This window comes from Spea bombifrons, chromosome 4 (genome assembly GCF_027358695.1).
Source record: "Spea bombifrons isolate aSpeBom1 chromosome 4, aSpeBom1.2.pri, whole genome shotgun sequence".
In the NCBI taxonomy this organism is placed as follows: Eukaryota; Metazoa; Chordata; class Amphibia; order Anura; family Pelobatidae; genus Spea; species Spea bombifrons.
Window position 1 is genome coordinate 2,942,376 of NC_071090.1, and position 18,392 is coordinate 2,960,767.

General features: G+C 45.0%; 1 protein-coding gene across 3 annotated transcripts in view; it reads left to right on the forward strand.

Annotated features, from left to right (window-relative positions):
• The first annotated feature begins 5,125 nt into the window (after positions 1-5,125).
• DGKI (diacylglycerol kinase iota) overlaps positions 5,126-18,392 on the forward strand; it is an 80,161-nt gene continuing 66,894 nt past the window's right edge. For all 3 annotated transcript variants that reach the window (XM_053465279.1, XM_053465280.1, XM_053465282.1), the window contains exon 1: positions 5,126-5,308. In XM_053465279.1, the coding sequence (XP_053321254.1) occupies positions 5,136-5,308 (173 nt within the window). In that variant the 5' untranslated portion in view covers positions 5,126-5,135. The remainder of the gene's footprint in view (positions 5,309-18,392) is intronic.

Consider the following 18,392-nt stretch of genomic DNA (forward strand, 5'->3'; position numbering starts at 1 on the left):
ATTATGCTCTCTGACATCATTAATCTTAACCGCCTGGCTGTTAACCCTTGTGACGCCTAAACCCTTTAACATACCCACCAGACAGGTTTGCCAAGATCACATTCTTTAACGTAATCACTCGACCCGTTAAACATAAACTACACCCTCAGATAGAAGCGGAAACCCGGATTAGGATAATTAGTTAACCTGCTTTTTTATCACCGGTGAAAAACATTTAAACATTTACGGGGTTAATTCATTCTGAGTCACAGACGCTGTCATAGTTCAATTATTATTATTATTTTTTTTTAACAAATGGCTCAAATCCGAGTGTTTGAAGATTCTGGGGGTTAGTCGCCGACCACTGATCGTGTTTTCTTTTTTCTTTTTACCAAGTCACTAGGAAGGCAAAATATTAAATTATTTATTACTGGTGAGGGGAGAAACCCTTTAACATATTTCTTGCCGACACGCACAGAACACGCATGTAGGTTTGATTCTAGAACACTTTGTACTGATGATGATGATGATGATGATGAGATCCGGCTTATAACATGTACGGCCTTAATTTCCTGGCACTGAAGGGGTTAAAGATGAAATTCCTGCTTTATCTATCCTTTCCCGGTCCCTATTCTGCCATAGTGATTCCTGTGCTTATGAGAAAACACACGCCTCTCGCCCTCCCCTCTCTCTCGCTCTCCCCTCTCTCTCTCCAGTCATGAAAAATATTCGATTTTTCGTTTTTCCCCCGTTTTTGCTTCTGTATATTATTTTTGGTATAATATTTTTTATAAAAATGAAAATGTAAAAAACTCAATAAAAATATCTGCATTTTAAACGGGCTGTCTGTACGTGGAATTATTTGCTGAAAAAACACTGAAAACAAAATATTTTCTTAAAAGATTTAAACAAAAATATTATCTTTTTAAAACTGAACAATGTGCTCGTATAGATTGCAAGCTCTTAGGACTGTGTTTTTTTTTATTTTTATTTTGCTGTTCAATACAGATACATAGAATTTGCCTGCAGATCGGCCCCATCCGGCCCCCGTCTAGTCTTTTTTTTTTTACTGCTGTAAAGACTCAAAACTTAACCAGTCGTTGGTCTCGTCTTAGATTCAGGAGCCGTATGTCTATCCCATGCATGTTTAATCCCCTCACTGTATTACCCTCTACCACCTCTGCTGGGAGGCTGTTCCACTTAATTACCACCTAATGCAAGGCTCGCACTGACTCATCTCTAGATATGGAAGAAAAGCTCTGCGCACTTCTTTGTAATGTACGAGAGACGTTATTATTTTAATAAGCTATTATAAGGTATTTGTCTGGTTGTACTATAAAAAATATAGAAAACCCGGAAAGGAAAGGGTTGATTTGGTTAAACTGGCGAATATTCACTATCTGGCCAGCAGGTGGCGCACGAGAGCAACTCCTAATTCTGATTGTTATTTCTAGTGATTGTGCTACATTGTACCTAAAATGTTACATTTACACCTTAATACAAATAATCACCGGTCCCTCTAATTAACATTTATCCCCTTGCAACTGCATGGAGTTGCAGAATACCCCACCCCCCAATCCACACCCCCCAATCCCCAATCCATCTGCCTCTTTCCCCAACTCCTTGCCTTCTATCTCTATATATATAGATAGATATATATAGATATATATACACGTTTATTACATATGATACATAATACATAGAATTCCACCCTTTGTGCTGAACGCGTTTCGCAATCAGACCTGTGAAACGCGTTGTTTTCCCCCAGATCTACTATTTTGCTATATTTTGAATAATGTAAAAATAATGGTGTTTTTTGCCAGAGGGAATCAAAGAAGACGAGGGATTTGTAAATTAGAACGGCGTTAACCCTCTTTCTGCTACTTTGTAACACATTGAAAAGCAAAAGGTTTAGCCCGACGCAGCAGCGAGCCGGCAGCTCGTTAGAGCTCTCATTATCGCAATTAATTAGCTGCAGCTATTTAGCAAAGCGCTAGAAGTTTCTATTAATGGGTAAACCTCACGCCCCGGTAAGAGATTTACTACTGTGAATGACGAATGCGTTTCCCGTGGGTGCAGGAAGGCGATGAGCGCCAGAGTACGATACTGCGCTGTGATCCAACGGTAAAGGTTTCAGATACATCACCGACACCTCGCCTCAAGCAGGAGCCGCGGCACTCATTACGGCTACAACTGGGGATTAATAGCGATATTTCACATGTAAAGGAGACGACCCATAGAAGAAAATATTTCTCTCTGTATACAGTAATAACCCCCAGAGCTGTATACAGTAATATAACCCCCAGCGCTGTATACAGTAATAACCCCCCAGCGCTGTATACAGTAATATAACCCCCAGCGCTGTATACAGTAATATAACCCCAGCGCTGTATACAGTAATATAACCCCCAGCGCTGTATACAGTAATATAACCCCCAGCACTGTATACAGTAATAACCCCCCAGCGCTGTATACAGTAATATAACCCCCAGCGCTGTATACAGTAATATAACCCCCAGCGCTGTATACAGTAATATAACCCCCAGCGCTGTATACAGTAATATAACCCCCCAGTGCTGTATACAGTAATAACCCCCAGCGCTGTATACAGTAATATAACCCCCAGCGCTGTATACAGTAATATAACCCCCCAGCGCTGTATACAGTAATATAACCCCCCAGCGCTGTATACAGTAATATAACCTCCAGCACTGTATACAGTAATATAACCCCCAGCGCTGTATACAGTAATATAACCCCCAGCGCTGTATACAGTAATATAACCCCCCAGCGCTGTATACAGTAATAACCCCCAGCGCTGTATAAAGTAATATACCCCCCCAGCGCTGTATACAGTAATATAACCCCCAGCGCTGTATACAGTAATATAACCCCCAGCGCTGTATACAGTAATATAACCCCCAGCGCTGTATACAGTAATATAACCCCCAGCACTGTATACAGTAATAACCCCCCAGCACTGTATATAGTAATATAACCCCCCAGCGCTGTATACAGTAATATAACCCCCCAGCGCTGTATACAGTAATAACCCCCCAGCGCTATATACAGTAATAACCCCCAGCCCTGTATACAGTAAGGAAACAAGCCACATGCAGGTCAGAATTGCACCACTAGGTGGCAGCACCAACCAAATAAAAGCAGCCAAACTGTCACTGACCCAATCATTTCACGTCCCAAGAAAACATTAATAATAATAATAACAATAATAATAACAATAATAATAATAATACATTTGTTATTATTAGGCTTATTTTTTATTAATTTGAGTTTAAAGGCTGACAATCAAAAATGTCTGCCCGGGGTTCTGAACGGACAGTAGAATTAACCCTATGGATACATGATTTTAACTTGTTGAGTGCCAAAGAGGAGTCTAATATCTGCCAGTCTTCCTTTTTTTCTGGGTTCTTTGATTGATCTTGGTTTTTTTTATAGGGTTAACCCTTCATAATTCTTACAGGTGCAAAGTTTTTTTCGAGGAAATGTTGTAAAATCCATTTTTTTGTACATAAAACCCCCCATCCTGCCGCCTGGACGGGGTATTTTTGTTGCAGTAATGGAAGATATTTGGGCGGACGTGACACGAGGGGCACTGAAGGGGCCGGTGAAGTAGTTATAGGTCTCCGTGGTCTCCTTTCCATTACACAGAGGCATCTGACTTCTCACTTACCCTCTGGGGCAATTATGAATAGATCTCAGGGCAGCTATCTGTAGTGACCCATCGGGGTCAGTACATTCAGGGCATCAGGTTACGCCTTTAATTGCCCTTTTTACCACCGATTTAATGCAGCCCTTTTTAAAATTGTATATTTTATTGATTTTAATTTTTTTCCACCAAAAAAGGTGAAATACCCTCTCTGGGGCAATTCTGAATATACTCAGCCGTAATAAGCCCCGGTTACTTGCGATGGAATCAATGTTAAAGCTTAGAGGGGAATAGATCCGCGATATGCCACAAAGTACAGGAGGGAAGAGGCCATCATCTAACACTAGAGGTTCAGAGGCTTATGTGGTATATAAAGACAGGGTGGTAGGTAAGCGGAACAGCCTCCCAGCAGAAGTGGTAGAGGGTAATACAGTGAGGGTATTAAACATGCATGGGGTAGACATACGGCTCCTGAATCTAAGACGAGACCAACGACTGATTAAGGTTTGAGTCTTTACAGCAGGAGAAACGGGTGACTAGACGGGGGCCGGATGGGGCCGATCTGCCAGCAGGTTCTCTGTTTCTATGTCTCTTTTGATGGGGTTAAAAAGTTGGCCAGTATTTGGGCGGTGGGGTAAGTGGGCATTAGGCTACGAGGTCAGTAACGGGAGGTAGTGGGGTGTCCGTGGAAAGAGTGGGCGCCGGCGGGGGGCTTGTTAGTAAAGACTGTTTGCGGAGGAAGGGGCCGCATCGAGGTGACAGCCGACGCTTCGCAAAGAGACGGCGAGTGGGAGTCACTAATGAGAGCGATCAGGGAGCTGAGAGTTGATGTGAAATTAAAGTGGGGGGAGAAACAAGAAACCAAACATAGCACCAGGCAGAGGGGTAACTGGCCGGCGCGGGGAGTGACGAGGGAGAGCACTGAGAGTATTCTAGGATGAGTGATGGGAGTGGTGGTATTACAGGAGGTGTATATATACAGTATATATATATATATATATATAGTTGTAAGGTAATGGGAGGCTGGGAGTGCTGGGAGTGGTGGTATTACATGGGGTGTATATACAGTATATATATATATATATAATTGTAAGGTAATGGGAGGCTGAGAGTGCTGGGAGTGGTGGTATTACATGGGGTGTATATACAGTATATATATATATATATATATATATATATATGGTTGTAAGGTAATGGGAGGCTGGGAGTGCTGGGAGTGGTGGTATTACATGGGGTGTATATACAGTATATATATATATATATATATGGTTGTAAGGTAATGGGAGGCTGGGAGTGCTGGGAGTGCTGGGAGTGGTGCTCTAACACGGGTACATGTAGCTGTAAGGCAGGGGAAGGTGTGGGTTCTGGGGGAGGGCCTCTCTCCTGTGATTGGCTGGGGAGGAGTTTCCCACAATGCCCCGGTGCCGCTCCCCCGTGGATGCTGCGCCTCCTCCATTTGCAGCGGAGGCTGAGTGAGCCCGGGCCGGACATGAACCCGCCGCCCGCCGGAGCCCAGAGCCGGGACACGGCATGCCGGGGGGCCGAGGGAGGACAGGAGGCCGCCGGGGAGAGCGCCCAGACCCAGCCGGGAGCCCCGCACCGGGAGGAGAGTGTGGAGGAGACGCTCCGGAGCCTGACCTTCCGCAAGCAGGTGTCCTACAGGTGAGGGGGGCAGGGGGGTAACGGGGGGCTGTATGGGTGCGGGTGTAACAGGGAGTGTATGGGGGGCCGGGGTATTAGTGAGGACAGGGTGTAACAGGGTGGGATAGAGGGAGCAGGGTATCACTGGAGAGCATGAGAGAAGACGGTGTGTAATAGGGGGTATTAGGGAGGACAGGGGGGCATGAAGGGGGCAGATATACCTAAAGAGCAATGAGGGGCAGTAAGTCACGTGGTGGCAAGATAAGAGGTTAGATGTCACAGGTGTCCTACAAATGAGGGGGGCAGGCTATCTAGAGGGGCAATAAATGAGGGGGTGGGGGTCACAGGCATACAGGGGGGGGTAGAGTCATGAGTGGGGGTATTCCGTAAGGGGGCACAATGTCACAGGCGTCATACAGGCGGGGGGCAGGGTGTCACATCTGACATGTACGAGTGGGACCGGTCACTTAGGAGAGGGTGACACTGTGTGACGAGAGCCCCGGTGTGTGATGTCATACAAAGATTCAGGAGACACTTAAATACCCGGGGGTCGGGGGAGACAGGCAGGAGACGGTATTTGGGGGAGAAAGTAATGGCACAATGCCGTGGTGGCATAAAAGCAGGGGTATTACCGCCCGGCTCACAGCAGACCGGGGCACCTAATATAATGGTCAGATCCGGGGATCGTACTGGTTATCACGGCAGACAGACTGGGAACCATAATGGTTTGGTACCAGCAAAAGAGACAGGCAGGGTTATTAGAGGTCGGAGGCAGCGGTTCATACATAGTTAATGAATGAGACAGACGGCTGTACAAGATGTTTATTACAGATGAGAACGTCTATGAAAGGTTCCATTAGGTGAAGCAGACGTCTCAGATATAAAGAAGGTTCCATCAGATGAAGGAGACGTCTCGGATATAAAGAAGGTTCCATCAGGTGAAGCAGACGCCTCAGATATAAAGAAGGTTCCATCAGGTGAAGGAGGCGTCTCGGATATTAAGAAGGTTCCATTAGGTGAAGGAGACGTCTCGGATATTAAGAAGGTTCCATCAGGTGAAGGAGATGTCTCGGATATAAAGAAGGTTCCATTAGGTGAAGGAGACGTCTCGGATATTAAGAAGGTTCCATCAGGTGAAGGAGATGTCTCGGATATAAAGAAGGTTCCATCAGGTGAAGGAGACGTCTTGGATATTAAGAAGGTTCCATCAGGTGAAGGAGATGTCTCGGATATTAAGAAGGTTCTGTCAGGTGAAGGAGGCGTCTCGGATATTAAGAAGGTTCCATCAGGTGAAGGAGACGTCTCAGATATAAAGAAGGTTCCATCAGGTGAACTAGGCGTCTCGGATATTAAGAAGGTTCCATCAGGTGAAGGAGACGTCTCGGATATAAAGAAGGTTCCATCAGGTGAAGGAGGCGTCTCGGATATTAAGAAGGTTCCATCAGGTGAAGGAGACGTCTCGGATATAAAGAAGGTTCCATCAGGTGAAGGAGACGTCTCGGATATAAAGAAGGTTCCATCAGGTGAAGGAGACGTCTCGGATATAAAGAAGTCTTCAGCAGAGGTGGTAGAGGGTAATACAGCGAGGGTATTAAACATGCATGGGATAGACATACGGCTCCTGAATCTAAGACAAGACCAACGACTGATTAAGGTTTGAGTCTTTACAGCAGGAGAAATGGGGGCCGAATGGGGCCGATCTACCGGCAGGTTTAATTGTGAGCAGGAAGGTTCCCTCTGGCGCGGCACATGTATCAGCGCTTCTGGTGATGCCACAGACTGGGGTCCACTTAGACGTACTTAGAGTTAGGCGTACAGACGGCTTATAGAACGCGTTTGGTTCCATCATATATATTTATATAGCGGCTACTAAGAGAATAGTAACAGGCTGGCGTTTGGGGTGATTTGTATCTGGCGCTCTGCGATTTCAGACGTATTAATATAATTGTCGGCGCGGCGCTGTGTCCCGCTGGCACCTGCCGGTGGATAATTATTCCTCGGAATGGATGAGGCTAGGACCTCTCCTGCTGGCTGATGATGCAAACGGTGTCCAAACGTCCCCTTCGCCGATTCCCGGGGACGTTCTTCCTCTCGCAGGGTAAATCTGACGGCACGAAAGGAACCCATTACGTTGTCGCTAAACATTCCGAACAGTTTTCATCTGTGACAAGTACCCCTTTAGGAATATTGCCCCGCAAAAAGGAACATGAACAGCCCTAGGTGCTTTTAACCAGTTCATTGCCGTTGGGGGTTATTGATTTTACCTTAATAGCTGCGGAATTGCCTTAATGGTAAAACATTCTTCAGGTTGCAGCAAAAGATGCAGATTTTCTAATTTTTCTTTTTATAAATGGTAGTTATTTTACATTTTTCAAAGTATACAGTTAATAATATATTTATTAGTATAAATTCATTTATTAAAATCATAAATATTCAAAACTGATTTATTAATTTAACCATGAAAGGGTCCAGAATAAGGAAATAAAGGCTTTTATCAAATTCTATGTGGCAGATAAACATTTAAAATGTTAATTCTATCTATAATATTATATATATACTGTATTTATATATAAATATATATATTAATATTTATTTCTATATTATTATTATTATTATTATAATCCTTTAATGTAGTTATGACTATTTTTTATTTTTTTATTTATTTTTGTCCTTTTTTGGTTTACTGTTTTTTTCCAAGATCTGGATACTTCTTACTACCTTGGTTACCTTGGATTCTAAGACAGTTGGACCACGATGACGCTGGCAGTATGCCTTTTTATAATGGAATTATTAATCGGTTCTGCGGAATTCCCAGCCTTTTTAAGTAATAGCTGAGCTGAAAGATTACCGTGATATCATTCTTATTTATTGTTTTATATATATCGCTGTCATATCCCGTAGCGCTGTACAACGGGAAGGCAGGACATAACAGGTAGTATGTAACATAATAATTTGATTTATAGAACCAACAGGCGAGGAGGGTCCTGCTCAAACGCGCTTACAATCTAGAGGATATTTTTTAGGCATCCCTGACGTGTTTTAGTATTACATCAAATTCAACAGATTTTCATGATTACATTTCAAAATTCATAAAAATGTTACAATTTTACAGAAAGCTGATAAGGTAGTTTTTGTTAATATTCGCTCGATATGTAGGGGGGTTGCTTTTATAATGTCTTATCTTTACAGCGTCTAACCACTTGATAAGGATGATGGGAATTGTTGTCGCGGGTTGATTACTAACAGAATCTCGTATTTCGCAGTGAAATGCTGTTTAGATAAACAAGTTGCCAAAAGCAGTAGCCAAACCCATTTTTCTTGGGTGAATTTGGGCTGAATTCACCTGGAGATCCTTAGTGCGTTCACCAAGTCATGAGCCCCCCAGACGTGGATGGTGCCTCTTACCACAGCCGCCATGTTGCTTTTTTAAGAGATTTTTTTGGGGGGGATTTAAAGAGTTTTCAAGAGTTGCCGGGATTAAAAATGAATTTGATGTTACCAAATAGGGCATTAATTGGCCTCTGCCCCAATTGTAGTGGGTTTTCACTAATCTTAGGCTGCCTAGCTCTATGGCTAAACCCCCTAGGCCTATAGAGCAACAAGCCTAAGGTTTTAGAGGCCTTGTTGATCTCAGAAGGGTTAATCTGTATGACTAATTCTCTGTGCCGGGTTAGTTGCTTGCAGACCTTACTGATACTCGGTACCAAGCAGCTGCGCGCCTCTTCGGGAAAGTGAACACAGCGTTATTATTAGTGGGGTGAGAATTTGCCTTGACGTGGAATGTTTTTATTACCCCCCCTTCTTGTTCTCTGTGTGCATCCCACGTCCCAGATACTCACACCCTACTATTAGCCGATCAGCGTACATGTAATTCGCGTTTGATGGGGCCCTTGGATGGTCAGATCGGGTCAGATAACACCCCCTCTTTTTAATTTTTTTTCAGTAAATCCAGCAGCCCCCCCCTCACTGTGCAGTGAATTGAAAGCACGTAACGAACCAATAGGAGGTCATTTTACCAAATATGGAAGTGTTGCTATAAATAGCACGTCAGCATTCTATAAATAGAACACTGTATTTTAAAGAAACATCTCATAAAAAAAATCATTAAAACAAATCATATTACTCCTTCTTACCCCCCAGAAACCATCCTTATGCCTGGAGTAACCGATTGTGGATTCTGATTGGTTGTTTTCTTTATGCAATGGGGGGTGGTGGGTTCATTGGATGCTATCATTATTAACCCCTTGTTTCTAACGTGTGTTGTAGCCAGGGCTATCTCATGTCTTGCATCCCTTGCTTGCAGACAAAGGAACATTAGAGAGAGGTATATTTACCTGCAGTCCTCTCGAGACACACCTGAGACATCTCATTTTCTTAGGCTTCAACAGCACTCTAATTTCTTTATGGCCCAAAGGGGATACTTTAATTTTAACCCAAGAGAACAACACGAATCCCTCCGGCACCCTGGATAATTATCTGATGCGATCTGGTTTTCGAGATGCCCGCGTATGAGAGAAAACTGATGCATTTCTTTGCATAAAATGCAAACTATTCTGGTTAAGTAAACACGAGACGGCCGTAATAATTCGCGATACGGGTGGAAACTCTGCTAGATCACAACACAAGGGACAGGGATCTGTGACAGTAAAATAGAGCGCAGAGTACACTTGGTGTCTTAGAGATGACTTGGGCTTGGGTGCTTTGCTAATATAGGACCCTGGACGGGGTCCTGAGGATGGAGTGTGTGTGCTAAGACGATAGTATGGTTAGCTTGGAAGAGAATACCTTGGAGAAATGTCTCATCAGATACACCCTTGGCACAATACCTTGGAGAACCTGCCAGAAACACCGTGCCATGAAACAGTCCGCTGGACTATTCATTGTACGCGATGTACAGTTCATTGGGGGGAGTACTGATACTACGCACACAAGTAGTAACAATGTAGCAATGAAAGCATCCTGATAAGACACAGAAGACTCTATACATAGTGCTCTGATCAGACAGTACCCTGGAAGATTGTCTGTTGGCACAATAACTTGGGTAGCATTCTAATGAGACAGCTCCTCCTCTGTTGGCAGAGTGTCTTGGATATCCATGTTTACATGTTGTGGCTTCTGAGAGCCCAGGCTCCCTCCTTCCTGCGAAATCTAAAACCCCCTAGGGTTGTATTTATGTTGCCTTATGGGAAGTTAGCTGTGCATTAGTAGGACATCTCCCTGGGGTGGTCTCTGATAGCACACTGCCTCGGAGAGCACTTTGATATGAGAGCGCTTTGAAGAGAATTCTGATTGAACAGTATTTCTGAGATGTAACAGCCCCAAAAAGTGTGCTGTTACTTTTTCTTTTGGGGGGGGGGTGTCTCTGATAAGCTAATACATCCTAAAGAAATCTGATACTTTTAGGACCTTGGAGAGCTCTTCAAGGGAGAATGCGTTGAGTTTGGTTGGATGGGAGTTCTAGTTCAGGACCCTGGACAGCGCTTTCCTCGACTTTAAAATGAAGCAAATATATCATTAACAGATGCCCTCGATTACCTGTGAGGGTAAACTTGTCCACGGGGGGCATTTCATTCCCCCTCTGAGCTTGACTGTGCTGTGTTTCGCTTGCACCTTGGCCCTCACTTTGTTACCAGCCGCTAAAACACTGAAGGCTACCAATTATATACAATTTAACTGTTACATCTTACATCTTCTCTCTCTCTCTCTCTGTGTCTTTGTTGTATCTCCCCTCCTCTCCTCCATTCTGTTTACTTTTCCTAGGCGCCCTCTTCTCCATGCCTCTGTCACCATTCCTCCTTTTTTGCCCTGTTGCTCCTCAAATCCCTACCTTGCTGCCTTCTTTTCATCCAAATTACCCTCCCTTTCTCCTTTCCTGCTTTTCTCATTCCTTCTCCCAACCACCATCTTCTGTCCTCCTTTTTCCCCATTCACTGCCTCTCCCTTTCTTCCCTGACTCTTCCCTCCTCCCTTTCCTCCTTTCCTTCCTCCTTTAGCTCTATTTACCAAATCTCTTTTCCTGCTCTGTTTCTTTCCTTCTACTCACTAAGGGTATGAGGCTGACCTCTATGTCCAAACTGATTTAAGCTGCGTTCCTTTATCCCAGATTTTTAAATATAATCTCCCCCGCCGGGAAGTATCCGCGGCTCCCGGCTCTGCGCTATCTCTAACTCATTTTCACGGTAGGGCAGCTAAGCCAATCCATCGCTTTGAAGTGCCTGTCTTCTGTTTGTGCGCGTGATGAGTCTGTACTTTATCCAGACATAAAAGTGAATACATTCTCACTTATACAACCTTGTAGTCAAAAATCTCATACGGGTCTTACGTTTATTTTCTAATTCATTCAATGCGGGGGGGGGGTTGTTTAAACAGGAATTAGCCAAGAACGTTAACGCTTTCGCTCACAGATACATTGCTTTGCCTGGCTTTTTTGGAGTGAGAGACAGTTACAGAATTCCAAATGTCTTAAAACGTGTCTGACAATGGAACCTCAGTGTATATGATGTCCGTTATTATCTGTTATGGGTTGTTAAATATGCTTAATGGCAAAAGGTCAAATATGCTAAATGGCAAAAGGTCAAATATGCTATTATCAAGCCGCTTTCCTATGAAGGGCCCATGAACCTGCAAATTAATTAACATATAACATATAACATAATATAATTATATTATAATTCCTATATTTTTGGTTTTTTTTAGAATGTGGTGATCAGTCCTCTCTCTGGTATGACTCTTGCACTGATTCCCAAATATTTAAAATAAAAATGAAGCCAGGTAGGAAGAAGCGACGCATTGATGTCCCTAACAACCTCACCAAAGTACTTTAAAATGTAAAAAAAAATTTAAAATACTTATCTTAGGGAGAAGCTACAGCCCCCCGCCTCTTCTGTGACGCAACGATTCTCCCCAGTGATTGACAGCTTGAAGCGGCCAATCAGTGGCTGGAATGCACTCCCGGGGGTGTCTCATTAGAGTCGTGGCTAGTATTCTACATGGCAAGTAGATGGCGGTGGGGAAAGGGGCAAATGCATATGGGGGATTTTGCAAGGGGGCTCCACATACATTTATTTGAAGAGCAAATGATGGCTGGAGTGTCTATTTAACAATAATATTCTATATTCGACACAAAAGCAGGCAGCGTGAGTGGAAACACTTAAAAAAAAGTATTTTTAATCTTTAAATATGTTTTGCCTTTTGCTTTGTGAAAGAACGTTAATTTCCTTTGAGAAGACCACTCAAAGACCACCGTGACAAACAGTGCGGTCACCGCAGGGTCACAAAGCAGCCCGCTGTTGCTGTCGTTGGGAACTAATTAGATATGATTGCTAGCGAGCTCCGCTCGGTGATTGTAACTGCGTGCTTTACTGGGTATTAAGTGTGACGTTGATTGAAGATTATTCTCGGCGTTCATTAAGTATTAATCGCTACAACTCTGTTTCTCTCCTGCATTCTTCCCCTGCAACTCGATACGTTGTCTTCGTAGAAGGAGCGGAGGGCTTTCCTAAATCACAGTTTGCAGGAGATCACATTCAAGCCTACGAGACGATGTTCTCGTTGACCCGATATTTCCTTAGCCGAGACGATTCCACGACAGCTCTGAATATGTAGTAGTCTTATTTGTCATCGCCGAGGTGAATGGACTCTTTACATAAGCAAACTGTGAAATTTTAGGGTTTTTCTTACATTTTCATGGTGTTTCTTTTGCAAATGCCTAAGGGGGGGGTTGCAGAATATGAAATATGTATCATCCCGCAGTCATCGTGTCCAGCGGCCGCTACAAGAACGCTGTGGACAGGCGCGGCTCAGGTGGGAGTCCTTTGCTGCCTTTGGTTGTCTGCTTCAATAATAGAGGTGTCGGGACATTAAACTGTTCCCCCCACCACAGCATTTTCCAGAAATGTGTTCGGTTGAATGATTGGCCAAAGCCCCCCGTTGACTCCCGTGGCCATGCTTTCCTTCTAGCGGTGATTGAGGCAGCCAAAACTGCCGGCAAACACGGGCATCATATAAATTCATATTAAAGGTAAAGATACATGGCCCACCGGACATATGGCCAGTCCATGGCACCCATGGCCAGTCCTGGCATTTATAAAGACCCAATATACCGAATTACGGAAAAAATGTGGATTTATCCAAAAACACTGCTGGTTTGTTTTGCTCTGTATCGATATTTCACATGACTTTTACTTTCTACTCGTTTCCCCCGTTCCCTTTTCGCTCCCGTTCTTTTCTTGGAACGCAGCGAACCATTGTTCCCTGTTTATGTATTCCGGTTATTGTTGTGTTCATGCAAATCCTTGTGTCAGCTGCAGTCCCGGCTACGCTTGGGGATCTGCGAAACGGGATACAGCATCTGTCTGATGGTACACACTGATGGCCGATGGCCATTAAACTGTTTTTTTTTTTTTGTAGCTGTTCAGTTTCTTTATGGAAATGGCTGGAAAATGAGTCTGATGTCACCGTGATATTACAGAACACTTAAAAGGATCAATAAATTCTAGATTTTAATGTGTTTTCCATTAAAACCAGCGTGTTTTATGGAGTTTTTGAGATTAACGCAGTATAGTTCCTGGTAGAGTAAATGAGGGGGGAAAGTAGGGCATTCTGCCCCAGGAAGACTCCAGACGTTCCCCCCATCATTTTCTCTGGGGAGACTCCCGAAGTTCCCCCATCATTTGCCATGGGGAGACTCCAGAGGTCCCCCCATCATTTGATCTGGGGAGACTCCAGAGGTTTCACCATCGTTTGGCTTCTACTTGCTCTTGTGTTTGTCGGCGCTACCATTGGAGTATTGGTGGACGCCGGTGAAAAAGTGTTAACTCCTTCTGGGGCATTTTTTCAGCTTTCTCCCACCTGTGGACCCTCTTCTATTGGTGATACCCTCACCTTGGCCTGTCCGTGAGGGTTCTATGCCACCGGCATGGGCATCGTCCTGGTGTTCAGGGTGCATAAAAACCTTTTCTCTCGACACCGACGTGCTCATATGGAAAAACTGGATCCAGATACAATTTTTTTTAGGAATGACAGCCGTTTAATGAGCGCTTAAAAAAACTTCAACCAAACCACGGCAGACCTGAAGAAGACCACAATGTTGTTATAATTTTTTATCCAATGACCAGCCTGGAAAAATCCATAGAACAATTTAGATGTAAGACCTCTGATACATTGTGGCCATTTCTGGTCACTGTTTGACAAATTCCCCTCGCGATCCTGTTTAACGACCTTGTGGATCTTTAATTGCCAAATCTGTCACTTTTTCCCACTAAATATTTACATTACAGACCCCCAGTATGTCCCCATGGCCCCTTTATTGATAACAGTGATAGTTAATAAGGTGTGACCTAGAGATCTAGGTCATACCGCCATCATTTGGTTCCCTTACCCCAAGGTGTATGGATACCCCCCGGTTAAGAACCCCTGCTCTAGTACGCAGGCTAAAAATACACACAGAAGGGAGCCAATTAATCACGGTGGTCCCAGTCTAAAGTCCTGGCTTAATTGTATGTGGATTCACGTGATTACATAGATGTTACAGCACTTTACATGTGACGGCAAGCAGCGTGTGTACAGCCAAACTGGAAGACATGGCCAAGGTTTGTGCATCCCAGCACGGAAACAGTTAAAGAAGACATACACTATATGGACAAAAGTATTGGGACACGTGACCATTACACCAACAGGGACTTTGATGACATCACATTCTAAATACATAGACATTAATATGTCTGATGGAGACATACGAAGACATTTTGGACAATGCTCTGCTTCCAACTTCATGGGAACAGTTTTGGGGAAGACCGTTTTCCTCCATTGTTTTTTTTTGCTTAGGCCAAACAGGGCTGATCAGAGCATCTCTCCGTCCACAGTCCCGGCAAAAGTGGGACAGTAGGGCAGCTACCCGAGACTTAAGAATGGGACTGTCCCGCAGAAACCAGGACTGTTGGGTGGCTTGGGTATCGGCTGTGGAATACTATTCTGAAACGAGTCCACGCGCTGCGGCCTTTCTGCTCTGGCGATCGGCGCCTTGGGGTAAGTAGAAAGGGTAAGATCCTGCCTTCTTGAGTAAATGAAGCAGTGAACCATTGCCGTAAATAGCCTGAGATAAGGCCCTTTTAGCAAATAACCTCTCGGGAACCATCAGGGACATCGAACAAAAAAGAGCACAGATCACCCTAATGTACAGAAAAACGGGAAATAAATCCACCCCTTCACTGCTGGTGAGATCAAGAATACAGTAACGCCTGCCCTCCTCTGTAACATGGAACGAGGAACGCTGTTATTCTGCCCGTGGATAATTCTCTTATAATTCCCTTCTTATATATATTCAACATTTATAGGAGAATTAACCTCCGGCACTTAAGTAGTTAATCTAGATTTAAAACCACTAATAAACCGAGGATGGGCAAACTGGTATTTTCAGGGCTCCATCGCCAAATCGCATGTATCTGTTGTTGCAAACAAGGGAGTAAGATCGTTGGAAGACGTGATCTAAGCTTCCCTCCCCCCCATCTCGCTGACAAGGAGAGAGGTGACAGCATGAGGGAGGAGGGGGGGTGCTAGGACCAAGAGAGCGGAGTATGAGGGGGGGAGGGGCAAGCTCGCAGTCAGCTGATCCAAACAAAAATTAAAGGCCACCTGCCAACCTCACGGCGTTCAGCGCTAACGTCATTCACTACGACTACCTGTAGCCCGTGTTCTTTGCTCCTCGGTCGGTGTAATTGATATTTAGTCTGCAACTAGGGGTTATTTAGGGGTTAAATTGTCACCTGTGCCCCAACACGGCAAAACTTGAATATCTAATCAGCTCCGTGCCTGGAAGTTCACTCCCTTCCTACCCCGCTACTAAGGCTGCCTGAACCAATCAGCAACAATCAGCAATTTAACAGTCGAGAGATACCCTAATGGGGAGGGATAATAACGTAATCTTCTAACACAGGAAGCTCCCCACTTGGCAATAAACTACAATTCTCATTATCCGTATGGGGCATCTAACTTGGCAATAAACTACAATTCTCATTATCCGTATGGGGCATTTTGCTGAGAATGACAGAGATTTTAGTTTGAAGCCTCTGCCTCTTACCCTAATGCCCTAACACACACCCTCTAATACCCTTATGCAGTTTTGCTACCCTTGGCCAACTATCCTTATCCTCTCTCCAGTCTCCTCAGACCTCTGATAATCCTAATTCTATTAACCCTTAGAGCATTAGCTGTTTTTAGTTGATCAGCCTCGCTTCCTTATTGGTGGGCTTCGTTAACAGGCAGCCAATGAGGGCTAAGCGTTTGCTGGCGTGGGCCACAGAGGACTGAACCGTCTCTGAATGGGTCTCATTATTTATTTAATTTAAAGTCCATTTAAACCCCCTCCGGAACACGAGTCTTACTCCACAGCTCCTGCAGTCCTCCGATGACACGTTTGCCTGAAGTAACCTCAGGGAGATTATGCGGTGACATCATAACACACAATTCTTTTAGCAATTGCTTGGCTTATACCTGCTTTAGCAGCCTGGAAATAGTCTGTCTCGGTGACATGCTGTGAATGCTACGAACACCCAGATGTCACATTTCGGGCTGTCTTTTTTTCGCAGGGAAGGGCCGGGTCCATCATATAAGGAAACTAGGTGGTTGCCTAGGGGTTCAATGCTGGTTTGGAGAAGGGGGGGCACTGCCAGGGGCTTCTTTGGTATTATTGGAGGGGGAACCCCCACAATCTGGATTTTCAGTTTTAGTTCTTTTTGCTCGGTTTATGCAGCCGAAAGGGAAGTGGATCGAGGACAATGTGGTCCAGACTCCGCCGGCGATGATCCGGATTAAGGGTGAGCCAGCTATTTGGGGGAATCCGGCTACTGGTTTTGGAGGTGTTAATGGTCGTCTTTCTGATCGCGGAGCCGAGGCATCTCTTTCCTGGACAAATGGTGCTTTCTGCTGAATTTAACACTTTTTAGTGTTAAAAAACATAATTTCTGTATTTTTTTAATCAGGTAAAACACTCTGAGCTCCTAGGAAAGGGGAACATCAGGGGAGGAAAAAAGCAGCCATGTGGGAACTTAATTTCCACATTTTGGGTGGGGCAGTTGCAGGAGTGGGTTGGGCTGGAGGTGTGGCCACCCACCCACCTTATAAAAAGAGCGTCCTTGCAATGCACATCTCTGGAGCGTCGCAAGGTGACCCCGCAGGGGCTGCAGCGGAGGTCTCCATTGATTATAAAGCTCTCTGGGCCGGCCGGCGGAGATCGGAGGATCTCCTCACTTGGTCCACGATCCTCACGGCCAGCTAAAGCAGGACGGCGGGGCGGTGCCTGAAAATGGGGACTGCCTCGTGAAAACCAGGACACTCGGGAGGTATGAAATACCCAGAGAGGGAAGGATCACATCCACGTTGTCATTCCGGTCTCATCTTGGGGACGGCAGTGCTGTGTTTGGTGACGGAGGTTTTGGTTGTCCGCGTGGTTTCAACCGCCTCGTTTCTTGAAGCTATTCCGGGGATAACGAGAGCTTCCCGCCTGCAGCTTGTACACAAGCGATCGCTTACTGTTCCGTAATGACCTACTGTACGTAGCGCTAATTACAGGCCTGCCAGCGCCACGTCGCTCCGCGTGGCTGAGGGTGCTCGTCTGTGTGTGTGCATTCAGACCAGACTGTATATTTTACTTTCAAATTGATGGTCATACAATGTTGGCTCCCTGGAAGTATAATTTAGCCGCTGGGAGATAATGAGCGGGGGGGAGATGATGTGTTGGCATCAGATGTGGCTTCCGTAACGCAAGTCGCACTTAACACTTTGTGACCATAAAATAGATGCATTAAGAGAATCTTCTGCCCCTTGGAGGGGGCAGTAGCAGTATGGAGCTCTGTTGGCCAGTGGCCCACCGGGCATTTGCCCCGTATTCCAGTCCAGGCCTGACTGCGGGTTAAAAAGTGGTGGAAAGAGTCATGCTACATACCCCCCCCAAACATTTCAAGAGGGGCAAAAGGCGCAAACTGGCCACCTGGCAAATGACTAGTGGGTCACCATGGGAACTCCCCGGGGCCGTTTCTCCAGTTCTCTGGGTTGACACCCGAATCCCCCGGGGGGTGGGAGTGACTCCTTGACACGCCCCACTCACCGC